At 32.4% G+C, this 10,609-nt stretch overlaps 3 protein-coding genes across 3 annotated transcripts; all 3 read left to right on the plus strand.

Moving 5' to 3' along the window:
• Positions 1-748: 748 nt before the first annotated feature.
• LOC100260126 (galactinol synthase 2) lies at positions 749-2,804 on the plus strand. Its single transcript, XM_002280580.5, has 4 exons — positions 749-1,178; positions 1,689-2,009; positions 2,117-2,251; positions 2,403-2,804. Exons 1-4 carry the CDS (start codon positions 900-902, stop codon positions 2,622-2,624), a joined length of 957 nt encoding a protein of 318 aa, XP_002280616.1. The 5' UTR covers positions 749-899; the 3' UTR covers positions 2,625-2,804.
• On the plus strand, positions 2,625-4,420 carry LOC100261862 (stress-response A/B barrel domain-containing protein HS1). The gene is made up of 3 exons (XM_010651292.3): positions 2,625-2,630; positions 3,792-3,976; positions 4,231-4,420. Exons 1-3 carry the CDS (start codon positions 2,625-2,627, stop codon positions 4,418-4,420), a joined length of 381 nt encoding a protein of 126 aa, XP_010649594.1.
• An 867-nt stretch (positions 4,421-5,287) lies between these two features.
• On the plus strand, positions 5,288-8,119 carry LOC100255022 (stress-response A/B barrel domain-containing protein HS1). Its single transcript, XM_002280603.4, has 2 exons — positions 5,288-5,698; positions 7,780-8,119. The coding sequence occupies exons 1-2, from the start codon at positions 5,559-5,561 to the stop codon at positions 7,967-7,969; spliced, it is 330 nt and encodes a 109-aa protein (XP_002280639.1). The 5' UTR covers positions 5,288-5,558; the 3' UTR covers positions 7,970-8,119.
• Positions 8,120-10,609: the final 2,490 nt, after the last annotated feature.

Consider the following 10,609-nt stretch of genomic DNA (forward strand, 5'->3'; position numbering starts at 1 on the left):
ATTAAATCAATAAAAAATAATTAAAAAAATCCAGGATGCCTCATGCCATGAATCCACATCATCATTACAATTTAATTTTTGTAAATTTAGCATTCATTAATGGACTACACTTAGTATAAATTGACTTTTGAGAAGTTTATTTATTCATCAATAATTTTATTTAAATCATTTATGATTTAAATTTAAAATGATATATAAAATTATTTTTTATGTTTAATAATACTTTTATAATATTAATATTAGTGCTTAAGACTTGGGATTTTAGCTTCATTTTGCGCAAAAATAAGAAGTTATCTAAACGGATTATATATAATAAGACACGTGGCAAACGGGGCACACGAATCTCTTTGATTGGAGCCCACGAGGCTTCGGCCGCTACACCTTTGAATGCCACGTGGTATACTTTGGCTGCCATGTAGCGGATCTTTGTTGTGGCCTTATCCAAACCATCGACTTTTAACTTGATAAGCCCAAATCTCAAATGAAATCAAAGCCACACATCACTTGTACACGCAAATAACACATTTGTACTGTACTCACACCGGAATTTAGCTCTATTACCACGTGGGACAACAAGAAGTTAACCGTTGGATTTAAAGATTATTTTGTTTTTTAACAGAATTTTTTTTCTTTTTTAATCATCTTTCAGCGAGTTCCATACTTAAAAATCATGGAAAGTGGATATACTAGAGGACCCAATTCAGGAACAAAAATCAAAGCACTTTGGGAAATGATTCTCATCCACTTGGCCGGTATCTCAATCTTCAATCTTTCAAATTGATTTCTCTTCCTCTGCGCCTTATATAAGGAGGTGCAGCTCCCTCCTCCAAAACCCAACATTCCCTCATCTTCTTCTCTGGTTTTCCTTGTTGTTTTAGTTTCAGACTCTCAGTGCAGTCATGGATGTAACTACTGATAGAGCATACGTCACTTTCTTAGCTGGAAATGGCGACTATGTGAAGGGAGTGGTGGGGTTGGCAAAGGGTTTGAGGAAGGTCCGGAGCCTGTACCCACTAGTGGTGCCTGTTCTGCCTGATGTGCCGGAGGAGCACCGCCAGATTCTGAAGTCACAAGGGTGTATTGTGAGGGAGATTGAGCCTGTGTACCCGCCGGAGAACCAGACCCAGTTTTCCATGGCTTATTACGTCATCAACTACTCAAAGCTTCGTATTTGGGAAGTAAGATTACGTTTTTTTGCCTTCCATATTATTACTTTTGCATGGACATGACTGTAGCTGATTGGAAGCAAATTGTCATGAACTTAGCCCTTTCCTGACCATTTGTGCGTCATTTTAAAAACAAATTTGTTTTCAATGAAATTCATTGTTTTCATGAATATTTTGAGAGAAATAATAATGGCGAAAAGATAGTAGTGTAATGAAGATCATTTCGTTAATTAGAACCATTTATGGAATAGAATATTTTTCCCATATATATATATATATATATATTTTATATGTTTGACTACTGTTTTCTTAGTCTTTCCGTCACCACAAATTAATTTATATAAATTAATCGTGATTTGGGATTTATTCAATGCTTTGATCGGCCATGATAGATCTTTCTTTACTAAATGTAATCTGTTTCCCATAATTTTTCTCATTGTTTTGATTGACTTTCTAGTGTTGAAATTTTGAAAAGCACTTTTGGAATCATATTAAAAATTTTCATGTAATCAATTGTTGCAGTTCGTGGAGTACAGCAAGATGATATACTTGGATGGAGACATACAAGTATTCGAAAACATCGACCACCTCTTTGACTCACAAGACGGCCATTTCTATGCTGTGAAGGACTGTTTTTGTGAGCAGACATGGAGTCATTCCACCCAGTACAAAATTGGCTACTGTCAGCAGTGCCCGAACAAGGTGGAGTGGAAGGCCGAGCTTGGCCCTCCACCGCCGCTCTACTTCAACGCCGGCATGTTCGTCTTCGAGCCCAGTCTCTCTACCTACTCTAATCTCCTCGACACTCTCAAAGTCACCCCTCCTACTTCATTTGCCGAGCAGGTAGATTCCCCTCCTGATTGGCTGCTTTTCTTCTATGTTACTTTAGTAGAAGTGTTTTCTCTACTTTGAATTTTTCGTTAAAAGCACTTTTGGTTTGTGTTGTGCAGGACTTTCTGAACATGTTTTTCAGAGACGTCTACGTTCCAATCCCTTCTGAATACAACCTTGTGTTGGCCATGCTGTGGCGGCACCCCGAAAATGTGGACCTCACCAAAGCCAAAGTGGTTCACTATTGTGCGGCGGTGAGTGATTAACACAACTTGTACGACAAAATTATAAAGTCAACCCATGACTAATGAAAATGTCAAAAGTCAACCGTAAATTGATCAGAACCTCAATTTTTTTTTTGTACTTAATAAACATTAATTTTGTTGTGATTACTTCTTTAATCAGGGATCGAAGCCGTGGAGGTTCACAGGGAAGGAGGAAAACATGGAGAGAGAAGATATAAAGGAGTTGGTGAGGAAATGGTGGGAAATATATGAAGATGAGACATTGGATTATAAGACAAGCTTGAAGGATCATGATGACGAGAAGCCAAGCCAGGATGCGCTTCTTACCGCAATGTGTGAAGCTGGGCTTGTGCCCATCAGGCCCGCTCCTCGAGCTGCATAGATGCGGGCATGCATGGCTGGTGACTATATATAGAAATATTTATGCAGTTTAAGTGGGCAGTTTGTTGTTGGGATTCGAGTGTTCTATGCTTCCATGAAGCTGTCTATCTAATCTACTACCTGTTAACTGTTATGTAATTTATACATGGCAAATAAATAAAAGTTTGAAGTATTTTTGGTATTTTCTTTGAAATTTCAGGGTTGGTTTTTTTCTTTTTTTAATTTTTATTTTGAAGATTCTGTTTCACAGTTTTCTCCTAAAATTTTGACAAAATTTATGATGTTTCTCTGAAAACCACTTTTAGAGAAAATATAGTTAATATTATTATTGATTTTATAGTGGAGGAAGAATAGAGGTTTTTTTTTTTTTTTTTTTTTTAATCCAAAATATAGATGATTCAGTGAGTGTTTGAGAATTTATATTTTGATTTTTTTAGTTAGTTTACCAATCCTTTTTGCATATGTCATCCAGAGCCATGACCACTATCTTTGGTAGCATCAATTAATTCAAAATTTAATTTGAAAGTCATATTTTGATTTGGACACATTCAGGGTGCCCCTAATGTTTTTTCTTGTGTGGATCCTATTTCAATAGGAATTTAATAAGTCAATCCTGCTATATTGAAGTTCATGTATTGCTTGACATAAAGGAGGTAATGGATTTGTTTGTCTTTTGTTGAATCTTTTTCACAATTCAATACATAATTTGATAAATTAATTTTTTTTTTCCATGGAAATTTGAGTTGGAATTGGAATAATGATTTTTTATAAGGAAATTGCCTCCTTTTTTTATATCTATAATAGGTAAATAAAATAAACAATTTAAAAGGTATTTTTGAAATGAGTAATAGAAAACTAGCATTTGATTTTGTATGCTAATACAAATTCCAAGATCATTTATGTAAAATACAAAATGATGAAATATTAAATAAATTTTAGTAAAACACCAAAAGGAGTAATTGAAGTAAAACCCTTAATTATAATTTTTAAGAAAATACTATAAAAAAAAAAAGTAATAACAAAGAGGTTTTCAATTGATAGGTGGCAAAAGCAAATTTTTAAATGTTCCATTTTAAATTTGAAGCTCCCAATTTCTTGATAAAATGTGTGGACAATTAAAAAGGGTGTCTCAATCAATAATTTGTTAGACAAACAAGTAAGGTGGCAGGGAGAAAGGATAAGAGTATCACTGTATCATAGAGTAGAATGGAAGAGGGAAGAGGGAAAGGGAGTGGTGAAGCACGTATTGCTGGCAAAATTCAAAGATTCAACCCCACCCGACCAGATTGAGGAACTCATCAAGAGCTACACCAACCTTGTCAGTCTCATTCCTCCCATGAAAGCCTTCCACTGGTACTTGTCTTCCATCTAAATCAATTATTTTGCTTCATTTTCTCCCTTTCATTGTCATTTTCTTGGGATTTCTTAGCTTTTGTGGGCTTTCCGAAATGGGTCTTGTTTCTAGCAAAATGGTTCCTTCATGTTACCATGCCTACTTAAAACCATAAAATAATATGGTAAATTATAAGTGATTAAAACACTGGTTTCTAATGTTCCACCATAATTCTAAAGCTCTAAAACTTGTGACATGTTGTGTAATGTAACAGGGGCAAGGATGTGAGCATTGAGAACATGCATCAAGGTTTCACTCATGTTTTCGAGTCCACCTTCGAGAGCGTGGAAGGCATGGCAGAGTACGTATCTCATCCAGCCCACGTCGAAGCTGCAAATCGGTTCCTGCCCCACCTGGAGAAAGTCATTGTTTTGGACTACAAGCCCACTGCAGTCCATCTCTGAACCAAAAGGCAGATGACAATTACCAATTATCCGGCCAGTTTAATCTCTTATAAAAATGCAGACTGGATGGTGTCGTGGTATTTGAATTTTTGAGTCAATTTCTTTAGTGAATTTTGAGGTCGATGGTCTTGTTTGATATTGTGAATTTGGAGTATTAATTGGAAGATAGTTGGAATATCCGCTTCCAATCCAAAATCACTTCCGTTTCCAATGAAGTACAACTCCTGCGGTTGAAAAGAATGGAAAGGTCTGAGAATGCTCAAAGCCTAAAAGGTGGATGGTGTAACGAAGATTCTATGGATCATTTCATTAACTAGAACCATTTATGGGATTTAACTCATTTATATAAATATTAAATAATTTAAATATATATAAAAAAATTATTAATTTTAATTATATTTAACTTTTTTTTTTTTCATATTTTTCGTAATAAAATAGAAAAAAAACATTATTTTAATACTTTTTTTTTCTTAATATTTTTCCGAACCAAATATAATAAAACATTAAAAAGAAAAACAAATGGGTTTTCATTAGATAGATGGCAAAACCAAATGTTTAAACGTTCCATCTCAAATTCTGGGCCCCCAAGTTCTTGATAAATGTGTACAAGAAAGTGTAGCAATCAATGAAAAAAGAAGTGTAGCTTGTGAAGTCTAAACTCCTTGGTAAGCATGCATACAATAAAAAAACTTATCAATTAGTTAAAAAAATTGTATAAATGCTCATTTTGTCACATTTTTTCTATTATCAATGAAAATGATCACGTGACTTGTCTGATTTTTTATTTTTTATTTTTATTCTTAGTTTGAATTTTTCTAAAATTAAAATAAATATTAATTGAGAGTATCCTTCAAATTTGGAGTGAAAGTTAAAAATTCACTTTTTATATTAAAAAAACATTTCCATACAAATAAATAATTTGAGGTAAAAAATAATTTGTATATTAAGGAAATCTTTTTGTATGTAAGGCAATAAAAAATGATAAATTTTTCTAAAGGATGAAAATTGGTTACCTTTTCCAATTGGATTTTCATCTCAAATCATTCTTGCAGTACTTTGTAGATGATTGGCTGACAGCTTTTTAGATAAGCAAGCAAGGTGGCACAGAGAAAGGGGAAGAGTCCTAAGAGAGAGTAGAATGGAAGAGGCGAAGGGGGTGGTAAAGCACGTATTGCTGGCAAAATTCAAAGATTCAACCCCACCTGACCAGATTGAAGAACTCATCAAGGGCTATGCCAACCTTGTCAATCTGGTGCCTCCCATGAAAGCCTTCCACTGGTACTTCTCTTCAATCTGAGTCAATAATTTTGCTTCATTTTTCTCTGTTTCATTGTCATTTTCTTGAGATTTCTTAGCTTTTATGGGCTCTTCCAAATGGTTATTGTTGGGGATTCGGTTTTGAGTGAGTTGTTATTCTCTTGAATCTATATCAGTTGTTTTCTTGGGATTTCTTGGATTTTTGTGTGATCTGCCAAATGGGTATTGTTGGGGATCCGGTTTTGGGCACAACCCAGTAGTTTTAATTGGGAATTGAGTGAGTTGTGTGGCATTTTTCCACTATAAGTTTCACTACCAAATGCTCTGGCAATCTTTATTTATGGTGTCATCTTCTGGATCTGGTGATTTTACTTGTTTGAGTGTTTTCTTTTTGGGAATCAGAAGAATTTGTGGCAAGTATCTGGGGGTTATCAGCAATTTTGTTGATCGGGTTGAAAATTTACACTCTGCACATACTAATTAATGTAATCTGACCCACTTTTTGGCTTGATTCAAATCGTAAGTAGCATAAAATTATCCAAACACATTCCTGGAAAATTTCATAAATCATCAAATTATGTGGATGGGTGATTCTTGGATAGATTGGATCCATGTATCTGTTGGATTTGCTGGAGTTTTTCTTCAGATTTTGTATTGAAGACTCGGATGAAGTTGATTGACTTAGGTTGGGTTTGAGAATCCCCTTCTAAATTGTTGAACAATGTCGGTAGGGTGAATGCTTGAGGTGCCTCTCTTTGTTGTTTGTAGTGGTGTGGGCTTTCTGAAAGGAGCCTAATACAATTGTTTCCAAAGGGGTATTAGGATGAGTTGCAGCTGTTTCACAGTAGGCGTTTAGTCTTGCTTCTTGGTCTCCCATATTGGGCAACATTTGATTTATGAATAAACCTTAGAAAACCCGAAAGTTTGTTGGTGCTTCTTTGTATATATATATATTTTTTAAAATTTTATAGAAGTTCAGGAACATCTGGTCCTATATTGAGAAGAAAGTTCCAAATTTTCAAATAATTATCATATCATGTGTTGAAAAAACTTCACAGGTGAAATATCAGTTGTCTATACTCTATAGAATGCTTTTTAGCATGCCTAAAAGGAAAATAAGTGAAGATAATTTAGTGCTTTGGCATGTAGCTAGAACCAAAATATTCCTCTTTTAGCTTGACAATATATGCTGCAGGACTTTTTTCTGAAAGTGATTTTTTTAAAGTTAGTAAGCACGTCTTGAGAACTCTCATCAAGATGGTGCCAGCTTTCTTAGCAATCAAAACCTCATGTACATGTTTAGATTCACAACAACTAAAACCAGGTTACCAAATCATAGTTTCGGTACTTCTAAGTTTGATGTGAAAGTTAACCTTAAAGTTTGATTAGAAGTCACTCTTTCTTTTGTGGCTTCATTTATGTGAAAGATGCCCTTTGAGCACCTGGATGGAATTAGAGTCTGTGTCTAACACGATTTAGAACCCATTTGACCATGTTTTTAGAAAATACTTTGTTTAAAAAGCACTTTTGGAAAAAAATCAAGTATTTGACAAAATTTAGAAAACATTTTTACAAAATTGAAAAATCACCTGTAGTATTTCTTGGGAAAGCACTTGATAAGTGATTCTCTAAAAAACATTTCTAACGAAAACACTTTCACTAAAAATACTTAAAATAGAAATATTGTCGACCCACTCTTAGTAGGTCATCTGCATAACATGCTTGGATTTTCATAGGTTTTCTTACATGAATGATGAAATTGTCTTCAGTATCTGCTTTTTGTATAAGAACTGAGACTGCTTCCATTTTCATAATGAACAAAAAGCCTCAATGATGACTCAGTGAACTTCAATATTAATTTGCCAAGCAGATGCCCTGAACTCATCTGATAATGAGGCATCAGTTGCTCATAGAATCAGAACAATTTCTGTTGAACCTATAGATCCCTTTCTAACATTTTTGTTTTCATGTAAGTGAAGAAATTTACGATGGTTCATGTTTGAGTCTGATGTCTTTGAGTTGTGCCTGGCGAAATGGTTATGCTGCTTGTTACCATGCCTTCAAAATCTCTAAAACTTGTGACATCTTGTGTAATGTAACAGGGGCAAGGATGTGAGCATTGAGAACATGCATCAAGGTTTCACTCATGTCTTCGAGTCAACCTTTGAGAGCGTGGAAGGCATTGCAGAGTATGTGTCTCATCCAGCCCATGTCGAATTTGCAAATCTGTTCCTGCCCCACCTGGAGAAAGTCATTGTTTTCGACTACAAGCCCATTACAGTCCATCTCTGAATCAAAAGGCCAATGACAATTATCAATTATCCGGCCAGTTTAATCTTGTAATAAAGTTAATGTGCCATATGTGCAAACTGGATTCAGGTTTTGTTGAACCCTTCAAATCCCAGTTTAAAAAAATGCAGACTTGGAATTGTGGATTTTGAATTTTTTTGAGCTAATTTCTTTAGTGAATGTTGAAGTTGATGGTCTTGTTTGATGATGTGAATTTGAAGTATTAATTGGAAGCTGTTTGGGTGTCAGTGGACCTTTGAGTTCCTTCCAAAGGTGGGTGTGAGTTTCTCTTGAAATTTCTTGTAAATGGAGCTTCAATTTCTCTTTAGATCACACTCTCCTCACTGTCAGTCAGGGTAACCTGTTAAAGATGAAGTCTATAGATTGTGGCAAAAGCTCTTCCAAATGCTAATCCATTAGCCAAATACAAGTTGCGACTTCTACTTATGACTCATGTTTTGCTTTCTGACTAAAAAGACGCAAAATATTATGCCAAACAGACCTTAAATTCAATACTTAACAAAAGGGTGCCAAAATGTGCTGTATAAGTACTATACTAGGCAAATGGTAGATTTATTAAACAATTACTCGTATATAAATAGGATGAGAAAAAAGGCTGTCTACTAGGTCTCATTATTCAATCATATACATGAACTAAAATTCTGATAAATCTTGACTCCATTTTATACCAGGGAAGGGTTTGAGAAGTCTTTGATCTTGTTCAAATTCTATGCATGGCACCTACTTGGTTACTTCCGAACACATTAAAAGCAAATTAGTACTCCCTTAAATTGTTGATTTTATTATCTCCTATTTTTTCACACTCTTGTGTGATTAATTAGCCTCCCTACACTCATTGTATAGCTTGCCCTATTTAAATATAATTATATTTAAATTAATCAATTATTAAAGGAACGTAAGGATTTAACCAACACCAATCAAAAATCACTTAATTGATTCACTTAAAGTATGTTTGGTAGTGATTTTAGGAAGTATTTCTAACATCTAAAACATTTGAAAATTTCATTTTTCAAGTACTAAAAATGTTAGAAATACTTCTTATAATTACTGTCAAACGTGCTCTAAAAAAGATTTGACAAATCACTTATAGTAAAACACACTAAATAAAACTTAAAATTTTATAATATTTTATTTCATAAGGTAAAGATTTTTATTAAGAAATAATGTTATACTTCATTTAATGACATCTATAAATTTATGGGTTGATGCTTGTAACTGACATTATTAAAAAAGAAGCAAAACTTGTGAAAATTAGTAAAGAAAATAAAATATAATTAAAAAACTTGTGAGACACCTAAAATATAATTATAAATAAAAGATAATACGTAAATATAAAATAAACCTTTGTTATGTAAGACATGCATTATTTTACTTATATTTTACTTGTATTTTTTATTTAATAGACTTTTCTATGGTTCTTTTACCTTTTTTTTGTTCTTTATTTATCTTAAATATTGTCATTTTGGCACTCATCAATATGCTAAATATTAAAAAAAAAAATCATTAATATAGCAAATAATTAATAATATTTTTTTCCATACCTTACATAAAAAAAAAACTTATCTTTATTTAACTATTATTATTTTTTTTGATTGAAAGTTAAATTTTTTGAAAATATTATAAATTGTTTTTTAATTAAAATAAGGAATAAAACCTGAGGATGTTTTAGGAAGAAAGATAGTGGGGTTCACCGATTGGGACCCACCTTACGGGACCCCTCCAATGAGAAGCGAACTCACGTTGACTCCAAGGGATAATTTTAGGGAGAATTGTGTTTTGGGCCCAGCTGGGTTCAAAAATTAACATTTGGTCCAAATATCATGCATATTTAAGCCCAAGACCCAAACAAAGTATGAAAATTAAGATGAAGGATATTATCCTTCATTAATCCCTAAAATACCCTTAACTCTTCCACAGGCATAAGTGAGCGTGAATTTCAATTTTTTTGTGTTTTTTTTTCCCTTTTCTATTCCTATTAAGTATTACTCATTTTTAACTTTTTTTTTCTTCCAATCTATATTCCTATTTTATGTCAAATAAAAAGCAATAATGTTTTTTTGTTTTTCATTTTTAAAGATATTGAATCTTTTTACTCTTATTATAAGCAATGATAAAAATTTTGGGATTTTTCATCCAAATATTTTTTATCTTTTTGTATTTATCTTTTAGTTTTATTTTTTATTTTTTATTTTAAATTTATATTACCCTTTCATTTATATTTTTCTCTTATTTTTAATTATTTTTTATATTTGCTACATTAACCATATTTTAAAAAAAATTTAAATTGACTATCACTTCACTCTATTATATATATATATATATCCTTTTAGCTTTTTAATTTTTAATGTTTTTATTTTAAAATTTTTTAAAAGATAAATTTATTGAAAAAAATAACTAAGATATGAAGTTCTAATATTATATTAATAATTTTTTTTATCTAGATAGACTAATGCAAAGTATTTTGATTCACAACAAGAAAATTGTAGTACAATTTTTTAGTAAAACTTTAAAAATTAAATTTCAAATAAAATATATTATATAAAAGTTTATCTAAAAATTATTGAAAGTGGTATTTAATTTTTTTTATTGACTTTCAAACTTATCTAATTTTTTTACTTGAAA

This window comes from Vitis vinifera, chromosome 5 (assembly GCF_030704535.1).
Source record: "Vitis vinifera cultivar Pinot Noir 40024 chromosome 5, ASM3070453v1".
Classification (NCBI taxonomy): Eukaryota; Viridiplantae; Streptophyta; class Magnoliopsida; order Vitales; family Vitaceae; genus Vitis; species Vitis vinifera.

Coding starts and splice junctions, on each gene's coding strand:
- LOC100261862 (XM_010651292.3), top strand. Junction 3,977..4,230: donor CCCATGAAAGCCTTCCACTG/GTACTTGTCTTC, acceptor GTAATGTAACAG/GGGCAAGGATGTGAGCATTG.
- LOC100260126 (XM_002280580.5), top strand. CDS start 900: ATGGATGTAACTACTGATAGAGCATACGTCACTTTCTTAGCTGGAAAT. Junction 2,010..2,116: donor CTACTTCATTTGCCGAGCAG/GTAGATTCCCCT, acceptor TGTGTTGTGCAG/GACTTTCTGAACATGTTTTT. Junction 2,252..2,402: donor TGGTTCACTATTGTGCGGCG/GTGAGTGATTAA, acceptor TTCTTTAATCAG/GGATCGAAGCCGTGGAGGTT.
- LOC100255022 (XM_002280603.4), top strand. CDS start 5,559: ATGGAAGAGGCGAAGGGGGTGGTAAAGCACGTATTGCTGGCAAAATTC. Junction 5,699..7,779: donor CCCATGAAAGCCTTCCACTG/GTACTTCTCTTC, acceptor GTAATGTAACAG/GGGCAAGGATGTGAGCATTG.